General features: G+C 41.7%; 1 protein-coding gene across 7 annotated transcripts in view; it reads left to right on the top strand.

Annotated features, from left to right (window-relative positions):
- The window catches only part of FARS2 (phenylalanyl-tRNA synthetase 2, mitochondrial), a 249,547-nt gene that overhangs the window by 138,073 nt on the left and 90,076 nt on the right, over window positions 1-21,398 (top strand). For all 7 annotated transcript variants that reach the window (XM_055800781.1, XM_055800779.1, XM_055800783.1 and 4 more), the window contains one exon: window positions 7,947-8,107. In XM_055800781.1, the coding sequence (XP_055656756.1) occupies window positions 7,947-8,107 (161 nt within the window). The remainder of the gene's footprint in view (window positions 1-7,946; window positions 8,108-21,398) is intronic.

The following is a 21,398-nucleotide window of genomic DNA, read 5'->3' on the forward strand; positions in this document are numbered from 1 at the left end:
TACCTGGAACCTTGTCAGAACTTACACTATAGTGGGATTATAATGGAATTCATTGTGTTGGAGTATATATATGCTGCAGTTCAGTATGAAATCTTTTTATTGCTTTATCATGAGAATGCTGAACTACTATTGACAGAAACATTTTGAAATTCAGTGTTCTACACTTATTAGGTGCCTTACCTAAACAATTCTAAGAAAGGAAGGACTGTTATCCCAGCCCCAGTTGTAAGGCCAGTGATGCCTATGTGATCATGAGGCTTTTGATGAGTTTCTTCCAAAGAATGAGTTTGTGGCAGAAGAGTGTAGATGTTAAATCATAAACCTTATCTGTCTGTTCTTTTTGAATATTGTAGAGCCAAGGAACCCCCATCATGAGCCCAAGGCTTCTTTATGGTAGGTGCTGTAGAAACATAAAATACGGTGTCAGTCCCTGCCTGTAAAAGTTAAATTTACTGTGCAGTGTCAGGCTTTCAAAGTAACCATAAGACTGTGCTGCTACCAGCTGAATACGGTTTTTAACCTTTTAATATATACAGCTATTCTGATCATTGAACAGGAATATCAAACAGATGCTAATAGCATCCCATGCTGTGATATATAAACTGCTGCCTCTGTATCTTTTGAAGATGTCTTAATCCCTTGAAGATTGTATCACGTTGTGATGGTCTTTGTGCTCTTGTTCATTGCTCTGCCTGTTGTTATTGAAGAGAAGACCATTTCGTAAGACCCTTAACAGTCAACTTCGGTGTTGGTGAAATTTTGCCAAGAAAGTTGCATCTGGGGGCAGTGAATATATGTGGAGTGAATTTGTCCAGCTGTACTTATACCCCTGAAAAAATGAGATTTGTAATTGAATTTTTGAACTGTACTGTAGACATGGTCTTTCTGCCAAGTGTCAGCCCCTCATGTATTTCTTTATGGCTTTTACTTTTTCAAATCTACATGACCCCAACGTCTAGGGAGATTTAATGGTATTAAAAGACCCAAAACCTCAAAATCCAACTTTGCCTGAATGAACAAAACATTATAAAAGGAATTGGAATTTGCTTTTACCCACACAGAACGAAAAGAGCAATACTGGAACCCATAGGCAGAGCTAGGGGAAATAGACCCAAGGAGTCAATTCATTTTTTGCTGTGTGACATAAATTAGGACAGCAAATTGCACTTTCCTCCATGGAGAATGCCCAGTCTTGAGATATGCAGGGATAAAGGGAAAAAAACACCACAACTCAAAAATGAAGCAAGCCATTTGTTCAGATATGTAGGCTGAAGTACAGAGAAAAAAGAAGACCATATACCATAAAAGTGTTTGTACTTAAGGACTGATATTTTGTATTGCTCTTGGGAGTTAAGTGGATATTTTATCGTATATAATTTGAAAGGCTGAATATTATTGCAGTGTATGGTTGTGAACTTTGAAACGAAATTTTAAGTGAGTTTCTGTTTAATGGTGGTTTTGTCATGGATTTTGATGTGAATGCTTAGGAGTGCTTGTGCGAATGGGAGAAGTGGACTTGGGCGAAGATAGGAAGATGGAAAGGAGAGAGGAGGGAGAACTGAGGAATTCATAACTTCAGAAGCAGAAAGATAAAAGAATTGGAAACTAAAAGTGTCAGTCCAAGGTGGGGAAAAAATAGAGGAAGTTCTTCCTTGTTGTTGCTTTAGTTCACTCTTTCCTCTTCTTGCTAATCTGGTTTTCCTGTCCTCTTGTGCTCTGGTCATCCATTTTTCCCTGTCAGAAACGTTTTCCTGGCAGCTATTTGGCCTGCTAAAATATTGGTAGAATAGTACAATGTACGTTAATTACATATTAGAAGAAAGTTGAATATGGTAGATGGCTTCCCTGGATAGAAATTTTTTAAATATGCTGTTCCTTTAGTATATACCCAGTTACTTTGATTATGGAACAAAAATAAACATACATATTAAAAACTTAATCAAAACCTTTAGTGCTTTTGCTTAGTTTTCAAGTGAAGCAAACAGCACAGATCAGTCTGACCCAGGAGACAGAGCTGTGGTCTCAGAGTGACTATTATTGTTAGAAAATTATTCCACATACGAGATTTAGAAAGATAAGTTCTTTTTCCACAGAATAGGCATAATTGAATGTTTACTTCTTTTCTTGAGGAGTGGCTCACTTAGCATGCATAGTCTGAAAGCCAAGTCCTTATTTTAGGAGGTAATTTAAACTGAATTGCACACGGGAGCCTGAATGCATCAATTTAAGGGAGTTAGAGAATAATACGACAGTTTTGATTTTTGTTTTTGTTGAAGAGAGTAGTTCAGAAGGAAACTTCAGTAAGCTTTTGGGCCTCAGTTGCTTAACGTCCCGGGCATCTGACCCTGAACATTCAGAAGGTCTTCTGGATTAGACTGACACCTGCGTATTCTTTTTTCCATGTAAACCCTTTGACTCCCAACATACAAGAGTTTTATCTGAAGTAGGAAATAGTTTTAAATGGCTTATTTTTAACACAGGTAAATGTAGCTTTTGTAAAACATTGGTTTTACTGAGGGTACTGAGGGAGCTGACAGAGGAGCTCTCCAAGCCACGCTCCACTGTTTTATCAACAGTCCTGGCTAACTGGGAAGGTCGTGGAAGACTGGAGGTTAGCCAGTGTGGCACCCATCTACGAGAAGGGCAGGAAGGAGGATCTGGGAAACTACAGTCCTGTCAGCCTGACCTCCGTGCCAGGAAGGTTATGGAGCAGCTCATCCTGAGTGCCATCATGCGGCACGTGCAGGACAACAGGAGGATCAGGCCCAGCCAGCGGGGGTTTGTGAAAGGCAGGTCCTGCTTCATGAACCTGATCTCCTTCTATGACAAGAGGACCTACATAGTAGATGAGGAAAGGCTGTGGATGTTGTCTGCCCGGACCTTAGTAAAGCCTTTTGACACTGTCTCCCACAGCATCTCCTGGAGACTGGCTGCTGGTGGCTGCGACAGGTGTGCTCTAGGCAGGGTGAACAGCTGCTGGATGGTCGAGCCCCAAGTGTGGTGGTGAACGGAGTTACCTCCAGCTGGCAGCCGGTCACAGGTGGTGTTCCCAGGGCTCAGTGCCAGGGCCAGCTCTGTTTAATATCTTTATTGACGATCTGGTCCAGGGGATCAAGTGCACCCGCAGTCAGTTTGCAGATGACACCAAGCTGGGGGGGAGTGCTGATCTGCTGGAGGGCAGGAGGCTCTGCAGGGGGATCTGGACAGGCTGGACCGATGGGCTGAGGCCAGCGGTGTGAGGTACAACCAGGCTCAGTGCTGGGTCCTGCACGTGGGTCACAGCAGCCCCACGCAGCGCTGCGGGCTGGGGGCAGAGTGGCTGAAAGCCGCCTGGTGGGAAAGGGCCTGGGGGTGCTGGCTGACAGGCGGCTGGGCATGAGCCGGAGTGTGCCCAGGTGGCCAAGGAGGCCAGCAGCATCCTGGCTTGTATCCAAACGGTGTGGCCAGCAGGACAAGGGCAGTGATTGTCCCCTGTGCTGGGCCCTGGTGAGGCTGCTTCTTGAACACTGTGTTCAGATTTGGGCCCCTCAGTGCAAGAAAGACACTGAGGTGCTGGAGCGTGTCCAGAGACGGGCAACGGAGCTGGGGAAGGGTCTGGAGCACAAGTCCTGTGAGGGGAAGCTGAGGGAACTGGGGGTGTTTAGTCTGGAGAGGAGGAGGCTGAGGGTAGACCTTATTCTCTCTACTGCTGCCTGAAAGGAGGCTGTAGGCATGGGGGTGTTGGTGTCTTCTCTCAGGTAACAAGTGGCGGGCAAGAGGAAACAGCTCAACTTGCACCAGGGGATGTTTAGGTTGGATATTGGGAAAAATTTCTTCACTGAAAGGGTGGTGAAGCATTGGAACAGACTGCCCAGGGAGAGTAGAACCACTATCCCTGGAGATATTTAAAAGAACATGTAGATGAGGTGCTTAGGGACATGGTTTAGGGATGGACTTGGCAGTCCTGGGTTAATGGTTGGACTTAATGATCTTAAAGGTCTTTTCCAACTGAAATGATTCTATGGTTGTCTGACTTAGCTCCTTTATATGAGCTTTTAGCACTTTCTTTAGAGGATCCTGAAAGTGGCTGGACATAAGATGGCCCACAAGAATGGCTTACTGAGTATATTGTGGAGTTTCTGAAAAAGAAGACTGAAATGCTGAAAGACTGTTGTTCTCTTGAAATTGATGAGGTGACTGCTGCTGCTACTTCTGACAGTGTACGAATAGCGTACTTGGCAGTGTTAGGTTTACAGCTGGACTCTATGATCTTAAGGGTCTTTTCCAACCTAAATGATTACCTCATTGCTGTGGCCCTCATGTAGAATATGCATTCCTATTCTGTAGTAATAAGTAAATATTTATTTTGCAGAAGCTGTTCTTCAAAGCCTTGTTCATAAGCTGTCCATTAACCACATAGAGCTCAAATGTGGGCATAGTTCTTTGTTTCAGGAATTTCTGATGTTATGTGTCAAATTACATGTTCAATATGTCTATAACTTTCTACAGTGTTTAAAACATTGATTTGATTTATAAAACATGATGTGTAGTCTGTGTATACTTGAGAATCTGACCACCCCTCTTCCCACCATTTTAATTCCTGAACTTGCTCCACTGACATCCATGGTTGGGACTGAAAGCAGATCAAATTCAGGTCTTTGCTTGTGGAACTCATGCCAGCTTTCAGCAACATGCCCTTTGGGTATATTCATTTTTGGGTATTTTGTGAAGAACACCTTGTATGCAGGCTGTTGTATGCTCCTGACTTTGCCTCAATCCAAGATCAAAATTTAATTTCTTTCACTTTTCAGTAACTGCTGAGTATAACAATTTGAAGACCCAATTTAGGCTCTATTGAAAGAAAGATTTCTTTATTGGCAGTTTTACAGGAGCAGCGAAAGTTGTTAAATAAAAGCCAGCATAGATATAAAAATAAGTGTGACTGGAGTGTATAACAAAAAAGTTTTGTCAACCTGTTCCTAACACTACGTTAAAAAATATCCCTTAAAAATTCTGTACAGTGCAAAAGACCTTGCCTCACACTTGAGAAAGTAAACATTTCTGTCTGTGGGTATTTTGAGGGTTCAGATAATCCATGAGTTCTGGCAAGTCATTATATATGCCTCAGTGAGTAATTACAAAGCTTCCCATCCTGGCTGATCAAATTTAACCTTCATTTAACAACATTTTTTTGAGAATAGCTTGATTGGTCTACATTTAAGTGTAAACAGTTTCATCTGGGCTCAAAGCTTAAGAGCAGGACAGATAGACATGACTTCTCAAGAAAGATAAGGACTCGAGCTCCCCTGTAAGAGACAGCTGTAGTGATGGAACCTTCTGGAGTCAGACTGGACTGTCTCAGCCTCCAGTGTGGGAAGCCAGTCAAACCATTTTACCCTTTAGTTTTCCATCTTTAGCTACCTGACATGCAAAGCTTCCAGCAATTTTCTTCTGGTGGGTAGTCAAGTTTTTCACGTGAGGCAGCAGGAGCCTGGCAGCATGCAAACCTTTGAGGGCCAGTTGGGGAAAGCTCGTATGTCAGGAAAGCTTTATCCATTGGGCTGTGTTATTTCAAGCAGTGATGCTATGATTGCCCCACCAGGTCTCTGGAATCTGCTACTTTGGCCAGGTCTCCATCAGAACCTCAACCTGTTTTTTGCCACATTTAAAGCTGTTCTATGTTCATTCTTTCTGTCATGTTGACTCACATTCACTTGACTTCTTTGCATAGTACTTGCCAAAATTCAGTGTATTTAAACGTATATGCGTGCTGTGAAAAGCTTTGGGTTGCTCTCTCACTCAATAAGGTGGTTAGCTGCACATTTAACTTCTAAGCCACCTGGTCATTTCCAGTCACAAATGTGTTTAGAAGGGTCCTTTAATCTGGAGCTCCCCAAGGTAGTTCTTCAGATGCTTTGAGTCAACACTACATACTACATTGACTTGGAGCTTTACAAATAGGAAGTTGGAGAAGAGATCAGAAACTAAATAACTGGAGATGTGGAGCACACTGGAGATTTGCCAGTGCTGATTTGAGAAGGAATTCTAATTACCTGAATGTTCTATGTTTTTTTCTCTTCTCTCCCTGCCCACACACCCCCACCCCCAAGAAGAGGGAGTTCGTCACTGCTAGGACTTTGACTGTGGACACTTGAGAATTTTGTGGTTTGAAGGCTGATAATTGTATGAGGATCATCTAAAAGACAAGTTCCTGGGGACTTCCACTATTCATTTGATAAACTACTTTCAAAAGTCAGAAAGTGCAAAATCTTGCCTAGGGGCACACAAGGGACAAGGCAGGATATCCAGACTCCTCTAGGAAGTACTGTTGTGAAGTTGACCAAATTCCCATGGCAGTGAAATACTGCTGAGGTTGCAGATGAGGCACAGAGGAGTTCTTATAAGGACTTGATATTCCAGATAAATAAGAAGGTTCATAGAATCATAGAATGGTTTGGGTTGGGACCTTAAAGATCACCTAGTTCCAACTCCCCTGCCATGGGCAGGGACATCTTCCACTGGACCAGGTCTCTCAAAGCTGAATCCAGCCTGACCTTGAGCAATTCCAGGGATGGGGCATCCACAACTTCGCTGGGCAACCTGCTTTAGTGCCTCACCGCTCTCACAGTGAAGAACTATAAATTAACTCAAATTAATCAATTAATTCAAATTAATTGAAAGAATTAAAGCCATGACTGTGTGATCTTTTCCCAAGCTTGTTGTGCCTGCCTCTATTTAAACAGAGCTCTGGACTGTTTTGTCTCAGCGTTGAGCATGACTGCATACTTCAGGATGTGATCAGTGCCCAAATAACGGGAGCTGTCTCATTTTGGATAGCAGAGGCAGGGGTCTGAAAGTAGACTTCTGCCTCCAGCCTTCTACATGATGGTGGGCAAGCTGCTGAGTTCAAAGTTCCAAAAAAATCAGAGTTTAAATTCATACTGGTGGGGGCAGGTATGGGCTTGGTCTGCCTGGGTAGCTGTGAGTTGTACAGTGATGTTATATGACGCAGGAGCATGCTGCCGGTGCTGATGGTGAAGAGTCAAATCTGTCACACAGGCACACATCCTTTCAGCATAAGTGTGTTTATTTAGGCATTTGTTTAAAGTTTTGAAAAGCTCTGAGCCTTTTCCAGAGCTACTGGGCTCTCAACTTATTTCAAAATCAGTAGGATGATGGCTAAACATGGAGTCGGTTCCTGGTGTTGGAAAAATCCCTATTTAATGACTGTGCTGCTACCCTGTAAATGAAGGAAGGTATGAATATTTACTTTCCTGACAGAAATGTTGCATTGTTAATATCTGTACAGCTCTCCTGTATTAAGTATTCTTGTCTTTTTATATTTAATGCTGCATAAAAGAGGCTTGTGCATGTTGGAGCAGTGGCTTTTCCCAGGGGCAGCAGCCCAGGAGTTCCCTGGTTGGAGGTGTGATGCTAATGAGGCAGTGCCTCACATCCCATTGCTCTGTTTCTTCCAGATGTCTCAAAAGAGGCAATTTTGATCTGCTCAAATGTTGCTAATGATGTTAATACTGCATAGACTTGGCCTGGTCTGTCAGCCCAAGTGAAATACTCTGAAGGGGAAATTAATGTGTACCTCTCTTATAAAACACAACGGAGTCAGATGTGGAGGTACTCTGATCTAAGGATGATAAAGGTAAGTGGTGTATAGCATTATGCAGCATTTCTCAAAGTCTATCTGAAACTTTGGACACAAATTGCCAAGGATGTGGCTTTATTTTAATACTATTTTTGGTTTCTCAGTGATGTGTCCACCCTTGCTGCAGTTCTTGTAATCTTCAAATCTTTCATTTGGCAGTTACCTTGTAGGCTTTTCTGTTTTGCAACTTCACTTTTATATTTTTTTTTCTTGGTAAACAGGTGAACATTTTAACAGCAATTTTTCATGTTGTGAACTTAAGCTCTTGAATTTTTATCTTGTTTATTTGTTTGTTTGTTTATTGCAGCTGGTGCTCAGGATAAAATTGGCTGGGCATTTGGCTTGGGTTTGGAGAGGCTGGCCATGATCCTGTACAATATCCCTGACATTCGACTGTTCTGGAGTGAAGATGAACGCTTCTTGAAACAGTTTATTGTGCCTCACATTTGGCAAAAAATAAAATTCCAGGTAAAATAATATATATTATAATGGTTTTCTGTCAGTAAGAAGTATATGTAGCCCCAGAGAATATCACATAATTAAAATTTTGTGCTATTAACAGATTAGCTTTTAAAGCACAGCTTTATAGCTATCATATGTCATGGTTTAACCCCAGCTGGCAACCAAGCATCATACAGCCACTCATTCACTTTCCCCACAGTGGGAGGGGGGAGAGGATCAGAAGATAAAATGTTAGAAAACTCGTGGGTTGAGATAAAAACAGTTTTAATAGGCAAAGCAAAAGTTGCGTGTGCAAGCAAAGCAAAACAAGGAGTTCACTCATCACTGCCCATGGGCAGGCGGGTGTTCAGCCATCCCCAGGGAAGCCGGGCTCCATCACGCGTGATGGGTACTAGATCACTCCAAACATCCCCTCCCTTACTTCTTCCCCCAGTTTATATACTCAGCATGATGCCATATGGTATGGAATATTTCTTTGATCAGTTTGGGTCAGCTGTCCTGGCTGTGTCCCCTCCCAATTTCTTGTGCCCCTCCAGCCCTCTCACTGAAAAGTCCTTGACTTAGTATAAATGTTACGTAGCAACAACCAAACCCATTGGTGTGCTACCGACATTGTTCTCACACCACATCCAAAACACAGCACTGCACCAGCTTACTAAAAAGAAAATTAACTCTATCCTAGCTGAAAATGGGACACGTGATTCTCTGATATACTGCAATAAAATCCAGCTTTAGATGATAACATCTTTTTCAACCAGGTAAAATAGTGAGTTGCTGCTGATACCCAGTGATATAGTAAGTATATATTTAACTCTTAAATTTATCCAGAATAGGGGTTGATTTAACCTTTGTCTGATTTGGGTATGTTCTTGAATTGTGTCCCTAATTCTGTTTCATTATAAAAATGTGCTTGATACTGAACATTCAAATATCATAACACCTTCCCAATTGTTTTCCATTGTTTTCACTTTACAGTCATTGGAGTCAATGTGAGTTGCGTCGTTAAACTTTGGCAAAATTCTTTGTGAACGTGCCTTGCCACCTTCAGTATGTCAACTCCTTCTTCCAGGTGATAGTGGGGGGAGAGTGCAGGCTCAGTTTGTATGTGTTTTGCAGCTCCTCTGCTGAGGTGATTTTTGTAGTTAGCAACCTTAGGTTACTTTTTGTAGTTACAAAGTAATCCAGCATAACTGGATTGAGTGGAAATGCTACTGCTATAATACTCTGCAGCATGAGCATGGGAAGGTCCAAGTCAGGAGGTATCACTGGTCTTCAGGGGACTTGAGCTGACATAGCTGTGTAGATGCTTGAAAAACTCTGAAGTGCTAAAGCAGCAAAACACTTTTCGCTGCTGCCTTTTACCATTTTACTTGCTTTGTTTGTAAACAGCTTGATTGTGTTTATAAAGAATTGAAAAATGTAAAAGAGGAAAACAATGATAGATGATGATATTTGATATCAATGGCAATTGTTCATATATTAGATGGTATTTGTGTAGTCTCCACATGAAATCAGTAGCAGCATCCATTTTTTAATTCATGGCAGTTCTGGCACATCTCTGGTAAAGTCAAAAAGTCAAAATAGTGTTTGGATAGGTTCAGGGATAGGGTGGGTTTTCTTGGTTAGTTTTTTTCTTTTGTTCTGGTTTCATTTTTTGTTTGGAGGTTTTTTGCTGCTAGTGGCATTGGGGTATTCAGATTATCGTTACCACCTACAGAAAGACAGATTTTTGTCACTGTTCATGAAAGTGGGCCTGCCTGTAGGTTTCCCTGATCTCCTACAGAATGTCTGTTATTCTTTTCAATAAGGAGTTCTCAAGTCTCCTTCTTTTCAGCCCATACCTTTCGGATTGGCTTTGCTCTTGAGGAGCACAGATTGTGGCCGTTTTATAGATTGCAGTCTCATCTCTGATGGAACTAAGATGAGATTTCTTACTTGCTTTGAAATTGTGGATCCACATCTCAAACTGATATTAGCAGCAGATTGTTTTTTGTAGGAAAAGCCCAGATTGTCAGAATGATATGGTCTGATGTTGAAGGTGAGCCAAAGAGAGGGATGGGTGTTCTTCTCTGAGTTGCTTATCATTTTCATGTTTAACTTCAAATGAAGTCAGGTGTAGTGAACCAATCTGAAGGTGACAGAGGCATAGTTTACTGTGGATAGACTCAGAGGAAAGCACACGGTTTCTAGAAAACTAAAAGTGACGGAAATATTTTTTCTTTTTTTAGTTGGTGCTGTTTGGTAAACCTCAGCTAAGCAGGAGTCACTAGGAGCACATGGTTTTGCACTGTTTTGCTGGGTAACTGTGTCATCAATAGGAGAGTAGTGACAATGTCTTGGTAGTTCTTTTAAGCATTTCTTCTTGCTGAGCAGCTTTGGTTTCAGCTGGTGTTGGTTCAGCTTGGAACAAGGAGAAAAGCTCTACAACCCAGAAATGATGTTGTAGAGTCATGAAGTTGAAGCTTGCTGGCCGATGTACATTTTGAAGTAATAACGTGAATCAGGAGGTATGATACAATAGATGGGGGGCTTCAAGGAAGCTGACACTGTGCTCTAACTTAGACCAAAGGAAGAGACTGGAGTAATATCACCAGGCCATTGACAGACCATTCTTGCATTAACGTGTTTGCCCTTGTATCCTAACAAACAGGCCAATGAAAAGTATACAGACTGGGAGAATGAGGGGTGTGGGAGAGGGGTAGCAGAAGCGGAAAGCTGGCTTGTTTGCAGTCTTTCTCTCTTCCAAAGAAAGGATATAGCCAATGCTTTAGAAACAGATTTTTGCTCTGGTATCAAGCATTTCTTAGGGACCTTTTATCTTTTTCTTTTTCTTTTTTCTCTTTTTCCTTTTAACACATACATACACACACCCACTTGGATATCCCACCTTCAGTTTTGGTAAAATAATTCTCCCTAACTCTTAGTTCATATTTTTCAACTCTGTCTCTGAATATAAGAGACTAGAGGCAAGCTTGGTTTTTTGTTTGATAGGAAGTCTGTGTCCACCTTTCATCTGATATCTGACATAGAGCTTTTTCAAGGTCAGTTCTGTACATACTTCTACTACATACTAGCATTGGTTATTGACCAATTGACCAAAAAGGTTAATGACCCTTTGAGTGAGAATACCATGAATTAATCTTTGGTGCTACCATAAGGTCTTGGGTGATTGGAGCTAATAAGACAATTTGTATTTCTTTCCTTTCTGTTATTTTTAACGTGTGCTGTAAAACCAAGTTGGCAGACCTTCTCCACTTGTCTTACTTTCTAAAGAGTCATAATTAATCACATGGTTAATTCATATCATATTTGAAAGAAAACTTTTAGCCTGTCCTCCAGTGTTGATGTTGCAAGAAATCTCAATGGATATTTAAAAAATGTCAGATTTTCTGCATGCAAGGCCATGCAGTACTTTTCAGCCTGACTCAACTGAAGCAAGACAGACCAGGTATTCTGAGAGCCTTTCATTACACACATTGAGTCCTTCAGCCTCAGAAGTCCTGGGTAAATGTCCATTCTTTATGTGCCTAACTGAGACAGACCTCTCAGCTTTTGGATACTCCTGCCATCATTTTGTATAATCTGAATATTATACGCTATCATAAATATTTTTCTTTCTGTTCATTAAAATGTTCTTCAAATGCATGAAGTCATAGCAGTAAACTTCAATAATAGCTGGGCTAAATATACTCTTGTTCAAAAATGGAATTTAATTGGAGCATTTTCTTGGGATTTAAAGTATATGTTTTGTGCCTTTTAACAGCCTGAACATGTCAGACTTTTCCCTCTGTCATCAGTTGCTCAGTGTATGTGTGCAGGCTTCAGCAGGTCAAAAAGCTGCTGGGAAAAGCTGACAGTGCTTGTACCGTTGTGGCCACTCAGCACAGTGGTGTTAGAGTGCTGCTCCCCACAGATCAAATTACTGCATTGGTTTGGATTACCAAACTATAATTTGACACAAGTCACAGCAGTGTAGGGGATCAGAGGCTGGTAACTTGCCTTCAATCACTTGTGTAGGCATTCTGCTCAGCCTGAAACGAAAGGCTGAGGACGGGCATGGCAGGAGGGACTAAGCACCTGCAAGGAGTAATGGAACAAAACAAATGGCTTGGATCTGATTTAGCACACTGTGTTACATGTGTGTTTGTCAGGGCTCTGAGCGTAGGTGCATGTAATCACTTTCAGGTTCATGCTGAGCCAGCATTCTTAAAAAAAACAAAGAGATGTGTCCATGGGCTGAAAACTCTCAAGAAAAGGTACAAAAATGAAATGACATTTAGGGAAGGAAGGCACTCATCGTTCAAATGAAGTGAGGTGTGCCCAGAGGTGCTGATTAAAATGAATGGGCTCTGGTGGCAGGACAGTTCCTGGAACCTCCATCATTTCCCTGCCACGGCGAGCAAGCAGTGTGTCATGTCAGTTGACTGCTGGTGCATTCTCTCCTTACGAATTCACTTTCATTTGATATTGCTGGCAGTTGTGGCTTCTGTAGTTTAAATAATTATTTATTTCACTTGCATATGAGCCTTGTGGCTGGAACTGAGGTCAACAGAAGCATGTTTATGCTGTTCAAAGGGAAGCACGCTGGTGCAGAGGGAATCTGGATCAGATTCCTAGTGGACTGCAGACTCCCTTTGTGAGATTATGGGAGTTGCTTTCTTCTTTTCCTCATTTCTGCAATATCTGTAATATTCTGCAGTATCTGCAGTAAGCCTAGCACCACCCACTTTTTACCACTCCCTTCCATCATCTCTGGGTGCTGCTCCTTCTGATGGTGCCAGGATAGCCAAAGCTCCTAGAGCAGCTCTGCTGGGAGACCTGAGGGACTAGTAGTAACCTTTGGCAGTGAAGTGAGGAGAGTTGACAAGCAGCTTGAATTGGCACTGTTCACCTCGGGCACAGATGCAGCCAGAATGGCATATGTGGCCCTAAGCTAGGAGACTGCCTCTGCTTCGGAAAGTGAGGAGTCAATGTTAGCGGACATGAGAAAAAGTGTGTCTTCAGAAAGATGTAATTGTGTGGAAAGAAGCGATTCGTTATATGGGAAAGGAAATCAAAGTCATCTCATCTTTCTCCTGTGCAATATAGCAAAGGCTGGGCCTCACTCACCCCGATTTGCTTTTGCTTGGCGTGCCGTAGGAATTAAGCCCCTATTGCAATGGCAGAGGATTTATCCGTAGCCCAGTTTGCACTGTTTGCTACGTATGTGAGCCCTCTTGCTCACAGTTACACAGTACAACTTTTTTACCTTGCTGTGTACTTTTTGGGTTTCTGAGACAGTCATCATCCCTGTGCATCTTTCCTCTGCACATACCTCATTGCTGGGAGTTGCTGGGAGACATATAGCTTGTTCTGAAGCCTTAGAAGATGCTGAAAATAAAATTCACTGGCATCTCCAAGGGGAAACTTTTGCAAATTAAAATGTCTTAGTCTATATCCTTTATTCCATGCTTGAGAAGGAGAGCGTCAAAATTATAAGCCAGCCATTTCAACCAGTTTGATCTTATTACATTCACTGCACAGGGTGGGTCTGTCTGATCCATCATTAGTATGCTACTCCATATAATTTATATTTATCTTCTTAGTCTGTGATTAGCTTTATTTTCCGATAAAAAAGTAAATAGATTCACCGGCTGCTACATTTTCAGATATTTTTCATCCAGATTAGGTAACTCCATGCTTAAATGGTTATTCATTTATTATGTTTACTTTCTAATAGTGCATCTATTAAAGGCAAATACGCAACATTAGTATGTAAATTTAACTTGGATGTCTGAACAAATGAGGTACAGCCTCAACTGTGATTTATTGTCTAATTACTTTTACTGTAATTGAAGATATATAGTGTGTGTGTATGCTTGTGGAAGTACAACAGAGAATAGATGATGGCGTAGCATAAACATTTTATTGGCGTGACTTTGGGAAGGTTGAATTTCTTATGAGTGACTTACGTAGATCATCCTAAGTGAATATCCATAAAACCTTTACAATGCTGTACATCATCTCAGGTTTGTCTGTATACTCTGCAGAACATTGTGAAACTCCCTTTTTTAGTATTGGATAGCCATGAAAAGATGGAAAAATATCTTCTTTGCAGAGATGCTGCACTAAGCTGCACAATTGGATTAGAAATCACTTGGTCATCAAGTCTTCTCTTATCAGGATGTTATATCTCATATTGTTTGTAGACAGTGCTGGTGCTGAAGCTCTAGGAACCTGCGTCCTCTAGCCCCAGTCAGGCAAGTACTGAAGGACATGCTGAGCTTTAAACGTGCAGGCAGTCCCATTTAAAACAATGGGATGAGTCCTGTGCTCACTCAAACATAAGCTGAATGCCTAAATAGTTTCAGGTCAGAGATCTCCATGCTACCGGGGATCCAGATAGAGTGATCACCAACTTGAAGGACTGAAGCAGAAGAAACTTTCAAAATGGCCGTTATGAGCAATGAGAGTTTAATCTGATAAACCACAAACTTCATTTGCAAAATCTTTGATCCAAGCCAGTTTTACTGATCAACACTTGGGTAAAGAAAGTCAACAAACAAGCATCTGGAGAGTAAACAGGGCTTGGATTCCCATTCTCAATCAAAGACAATTGGCTTAAAACAAAGGAAGGCAAGAAGAAAATAGGGGCTCAGAAATGAGGAGATTGGATACAAGAAAAAACAAACCACTGAGAGGAGACCAAGTAAGAGAAAAAAGCTGTATTTTGGGCATTGGGGACAATATGAAAAAGTCTGCGGGCAAACAGAAAATTTAAACAAGATGAGCGGGGGCAGGGGAAGAGGAAAAAGGCACAGAAAAGGAGAGCAGTTTTAAGTCAAAAAACTGTTGAGACTGGTGCAAAAGTCTTTTTCTAAATCAATCAAGAGTCTTCTCAGACTTTGTACTGTACGTATCTACTCTTGGTCTCTTTTTGGAAAATCAAGAAGTATGAGTGACCACAAAAATTATGACCACAAACTATCAAAGCCATTCTGTACTTTAATGTATTATCCCCAGTCTCAGTGAAGGGTGGTGTTGAAAGCAAGGAGTGTGTTGTCTGAGAGTAATGACTGAAACATCTATAGCAGCTCTCCAAAACTCAAAAACAGAAGAGATGAAAACTTGTATATCCAATGCTATTCTGCACTAACTTGATTTTGTGGACTTTTTAAGTCCAGGTCTGAAAAACAAGCAGCTTACATACCAGTGAACCACAAATGAGTAATATAGTGGATTTTCCATCATACGTTATAGTAAACAGATGCTCAGACATGCATGGAATTTCACTGGAGCACAACTGGACCTGTGCGCTAAGCATTTCAATGTAATGAATTTTCCAAACACATTCAGTGTTTTCTCTGGCTATTCTTAGCTTTTATTTCCCCAAGTAAAACCTAACTGAGGATTTTTTTCCGCGGCTGCCGTTCTATAACCTGTCCATCTCTTGTTGAAAAGCAAGATTGTATCTCACCCTGTACAGAAGTGCAGATATGGGAGGGTATTGACGAATGTTACCTGTATTAGTTCAGTGTGCTAGAAACAGCAATATGGGAACCAAAACCTGCCTTACCTTCCCCCCACAGCCTGGCTTTCATTCATCTTCATAGTGTTAGGATCTAAGGCTAATTCAGGTTGGAAGGGACCTCAGGAGATGTCTAGGCCCACCTCCTGCTCCAAGTAGGGTCGTCTCTGAAGTCAGGCCAGGTTGCTCAGAACATTATCCAGCTGCATCTTGAAAACCTCCAAAGATGGAAACTGCACAAGCTTTTTGGGCAACCTATTCTACTGCTTGACTGTCCTCATGTTTTTTCTTTTATCCATTCTGAAATTCTCTTGTTTTGACTTACATCCATTGCCTCTCATCCTCCCACCGTGCATAGGAGTGAAAACCCTGCGTCTATCTTGTTGATGACTTCTTTATATGTACTTGTAGGTTGCTTTTAGGTTCCCCTGAAGCTGTTTTTTCTGTAGGCTGAACAAACCCAGCTCCCTCGGCCGTTCCTCACAGGGCAAGTGTTTCAGACCCCTGATCTTCTTGGTGGCCCATTGCCGAAATTGCTTCAGTTTGTCAATGTCTTTCCTGTGCTGGGGGAGGCGGCTGAAACTGGATGCAGCATGCTGGATGCGGTCTAAGAAGCACTGGGTAAAGAGGGATAATCACTCCCCTTGATCTCCTGGCTGTGCTCTTTTTGCTGCCAGGGTGCACTCATGCCCAATCGCTTCCCACCTGGAGCCCCCCGGTCCTTCTCAGCAGAGCCGAGTTCTTCTCTTTGCATGTTTTCTTGTTACACCTTCTGTGGCTCATCATGGAGATGTTGCTTTTCTTCACTGTCAAGGCTCTTCATAGCCTGTTCTCACCAGCAGTTCTTAGTCCTTATGCAGAAACTGGTGCCTGCATCAAACTGCACAGTGATTTCAGCATTTCTTCCTACTTGTGAAATCCCCATTTTTCATGGTTTAACTCCAGCCAGAAACTAAGTACCATGCAGCCACTCATTCACTCCACCTCCATCTCCCCAGAGGGATGGGGAGGTGAATCGGAAAGGAATGTAAAACTCAAGGGTTGAGATAAGAACAATTTAATAATTAAATAAGAGGAAAAAAACCACAAAGCAATAATTTAATAATAACAACAATTGTAACAAGGAGGATGGAGAAGGGGAGAGGAATAAAATCTGAAGGGAAGGGAGCAAAAACAAGTGATGTGCAATATCACAGTTAGAAATACAGTTGTTCACCACCCACTGACTGACCAATATCCAGCCAGTCCCTGAGTATCAACTGGGACATCCCAGCCAACTCCCTCCAGTTTATATACTGAGCTTGATGTTCTATCGTATGGAATATCCCTTTGGCCAATTCAGGTCAGCTGTCCTGGCTCTGCTCCCTCCCATGTTCTTGTGCCCCTCCAACCTCCCCACTGGCCAGACTTAAGAAACTGAAAAGCCCTTGACTTAGTATAAAGATTACCTAGCAACAACTAAAAACATCTGTTACCAAAATTATTCTCGCACCAAATCCAAAACACAGCATTGTACCAGCTACTAAGAAGAAAATCAACTCTATCCCAGCTGAAACAGGACACCATGTCAGCATTTTCAGTTTTCTCTGATACTGCTTCTCACACTGGGGAGGTGCTCTCTCTGATACCCGCTTCCCTGTTCTCTTTCAAGCCTCACCTTCATCAGCTCCCAATTATTTGTGGTGCCTACCACAACAGCTGGCAGTACCTGTCTGAGGTGGTGAAGAGCTGAAAGACCTGTCTGTCATTTTTGTGAGTTTCATTCCATGGTTCCAGTAGACTTTACCTCCAGCCTTCACCTGCTTGTTGTCATTTGTCCTACAGTTAGTATCAGCTTTTAGGGGCAGGAACCATCACTGAACTCCACATTTTGATTCTCGATCTGTGGAACACTTAGTGTGCCAGAACCCAGGCCCATGACTAAGGCTGCACTGAGATGATATTACTGAAACTCTTGGTAAAAATAACCATGGATGGGGGATGTGATTTCCAGCAATCCAGCTGCTACCCTTTGAACTAATACCAATGATACAGGTTTTCACTCATACCCTGTTTCCATCCCTCCACACACCCAGTCTTACTAATAGCCTCCAGTTGAACCTGGACAAATCAGCAATAGTTTAATTCCTTTCTGCTTGTACTTGGAAAAAGGTCAATAGCCCTTTGTGCTTAGATTAGTTAGTGATATTTATCTTACATAATGTCTCCATCTGTTGTCTGCTGGAGCACCAAAGGATGAAGCAAATACATGTCATCCATCTAGCAGCCACCTTGATAATAGTCAGATGTACAGAGGAGGCTATGATACTCATTAGCAAAACTATAGCTCTTTTCCTCCCCTTCACCTGTGTTCCTTGAAAATACTTAAATTCTAGGTTGTTTTCACAGTTCTAGAATATTTGAAAACTCTGATGTTCACCTCCATTAAGTTGTCACGTGCCAATAGCAGATTTGGTCTTGCTGGTGGTGACTTGTAGTAAAATAGCTGTTTGAGCTCTTCTTTCTGGACATTAAGAGATTTCTGCTTTGTACACAACTGTCCCGGTGGAATTTGTTTAGAGTGGGTGGAGTGTGTGTTTCTATGTATATGTATGTACAAAGAACAAACTATTGCATCCTTACTTTCAGTTTTCTATGCTAGCACACAGTTAAATCCCTAATAGAGTTTTTATGACATGGCAGATAATTCTAAAACCTGGATGATTTGCTCAAGTTCTTATCTATGTGGGAAGTCCAGGCTTTACTAACAAACCTAGAGAGTGCCACGAGGGCTTTTGGAAGCTTGCAATGTAAAATACCAGTGTTTCCACCTGGAAGATGTCATCTCTTTTGATTTCAGGTCAGTCACAGACAGCAGTTGAAACTTCTCTCTGTTTGAAGGATTTTGGTGGTTTTGTGACTGGTCTGTACCACTTATTCCCAGAGCCTTGGTTGTCACCAGCATGAGGATGAGAAGTTAATTTTTCTTCTTTCCCATGTACCCACGTACTGTTTTGCTCTGCTGTTCCAGTTGTACTGCAGCAGCTACTTTTGTGGCTACGCTGTGAGGTGGATCAGGGACCCTTTTTTCTCTGCAGTTCCTTAAAGCTATTGTCAGTTCCCTGATCTACTTCTCAGTGTTGCCCCATCCCCTCAGCAGAACTGAGGAGACAGCACTTCTCTTTTTGGAGGCAGGATAAACTCAGAAGTGACTGAGGAAGGATGGGAGGAAAAAACCTGAAGGTGGCTTTGCCGCTGGATCATGTGTCACAGCACTGTGGCCCGCATGCATAAGCAGCACAAGGGAAAGGTTATGGGTCGGTGAGGGAAGTGAGCAGCCAGGGTGGAAAGAGGAGCCTTTGCTAGCTGGGAGTCTTCTACCTTTTCCTTCCATGTATCTTGGACAACCAGAACCTCAGTCCTGGGGGAAAAAAGGAAGAAGCCCAGAAGTAACTGAAAGAAAATTCAGTGACTAGAGAAGAAAGGACAGAGTAACTTGAAGACATACAGCTGTTCTTGTTGAAAGTTTTTTGTGACTTTGATTCCATTAGTGGCATCTCAAGCAAAACACAACTGTGCAATGCTTGCGAGATCCAAAGGCCACTGAACCTGTAGATGTGTCCTGTGGATTTCAAATTGGGCTCTCCATATCTTCCCAAACAGGTGTTTGCCATTGTCCTTCCATGCAATTAAGGTAAAAATATTTTCACATAAAAAAAAGGAATGTTACCTGTTCAAAAACAAATGAAAGGGTCAAGATAACTTCTTTTTTTTTTTAAGTGTCTCTCTGTAGTCTTAAAAGTTGGAATGAAATAACAGAAACCCAGCCTCTCACGAATCTTCAGGAGTGATAATATTCACAGCACATCCCACAAAAGGCTTTGGTACAAGCGAAAGAAAAACCAGTAGTGCCTCAAGACTGTCCATCTCAGGTGTGGCTGAATTTCGAGCATGTTACTGGTTTAAAGAATGACAGGTGAATACGTAGAGAATGCGGTACCCCCAGCAGGTTTATCATCAATACAAGTGAAAGAGATTCCTAACAACTGGAAACAGGGACGTCCTTCCAATTTGTTTTTAAACAAAAAGGAGCAACTGTAGCCTTGACTGAATTTTGAGCTCACCCCAACATGATGAAAATAAAGAAGGAATTTCCAGTCAGGAATGCTGCTGCAATATACAGTTATATTTAAGTAGAATCATTTTGCTGCTAGTGTCTTTTTTTTTGTAGGCAAAAGTCAATGCAACCTAGTCAAAGTACACCAGATACCATTTAAATGATTACTTAGCAAAAACTGCAATAAGCTTCAAAAAGCATGTGTTACTGTGCTTTCCTCTGATCTCTAAACCTCATATACTGGTTGAGGCTCTTTAAAACAAATAGCTCACAAATGAGTAATTCTGCTGCTGAATATATCAACCAATCTTTATTGCATCCCAAATGATGAAGTATAATGGTTATACAAAGCGTTTAAATAAGCCGTGGAGCAATTTCCAGCGGTGATATATATGCTGAAACCACATTAAATTAATATTAGGTGAAGGAGTAAAACTGGAAATCTAAAACAACAATAGATTTTGTATTGGTTATGTGAAGCCACAAGAACCAGCTGGTGGTGGTTTCAGCAGGAATCCACAGATGTTGAGAGCTCTGTCTTACTGTCTCTACAAAAGTATGTAGCTAGTTAAGGAGGGTAACCCTTACACTTTTGCCAATATTTTTTTCCAATATCGGTTCAATTACAGTGTGGTGAATAGAATTCTGGCTGGGAGGGGATAGTACAGTAACTATCCTGACTTTAGTCTTTGGCCCTGACCTGAGAAGTGACTCAAATTTTACTACTCAATGATTGTGGTTTCCATGCAGTTTACAGTTGTAGTTGTCTTGTGCCTCCTGCCTCAGTATGTCTTCTCCAACACTGTTCTAGGGTGGAAAGTTCATCAGGACAGGGGCTGTCTTTTTGTGCTCCATCTACCTAGTGGGACCCTGGTTTCTGACTGGCAGTCCTAGGTAATTATCACAGTCTGAATAGCTGCATGCCTACAGCAGAGTTAAATGCATCTTTGTGAGTGTACATTATGCATTTTATGTAAGAATAAACTCCCGTTTCAAATGTGCCTAAGCAACTTGCTATGCAAGTATGTGTCTTCGGAGATACAGGTATGTGTCAGTATGCATACGCAACCACAGCAATATAAAGGGGGTGGGGGGTGGGGAGAGATCTTGAAACCAATAGGAAATATGCTCTAGTTCTTTTTAACCAGTTTTGGATAAAAGGATGGGGTTTATCATAAGTGAATTTACTTGATAGCTGTTTTAACATTTGTACCTATGTTTTACACACAAAAGATACATCTTGCAAAGTGTTTTTGGTAAAGTGGTCCCTAAAAATCATACCTAAACTCCTACAGTCATCATTTGCATCGTGATTAGCCATTGCAGCTCAGCTGTAGAGTGTCCCTAGGAAATGAGGGCTGGGGAGAACAGTCTGAGTACATGTGTGCATATGTGTGAACATGAGCACCTTTTGAAGTACATGGTGTTAATAAAAAACCCTGATTTGCAGCTACCCCTTCTCTGATCAGAATATGAATTAGGCTACAGAGAATAGCTGAACAGCAGAAGGCACAGTTGGGAAGAACCATCTTATTCTTATCATACCCATCCTCAATTTCCCTCATCTTGCTAGTGTGAGACACACACAGACCATAGTAGTGACAGCCTAAAACAAAATGTGACAAGTAATGCTTTGGGGTGCATATGCTGCAGAGGATTTGGTTTTGCAATTTTCTAAAAACTAATAATAGGAA

The sequence above is a fragment of the Falco peregrinus genome, chromosome 3 (genome assembly GCF_023634155.1).
Source record: "Falco peregrinus isolate bFalPer1 chromosome 3, bFalPer1.pri, whole genome shotgun sequence".
NCBI classification, from domain to species: domain Eukaryota; kingdom Metazoa; phylum Chordata; class Aves; order Falconiformes; family Falconidae; genus Falco; species Falco peregrinus.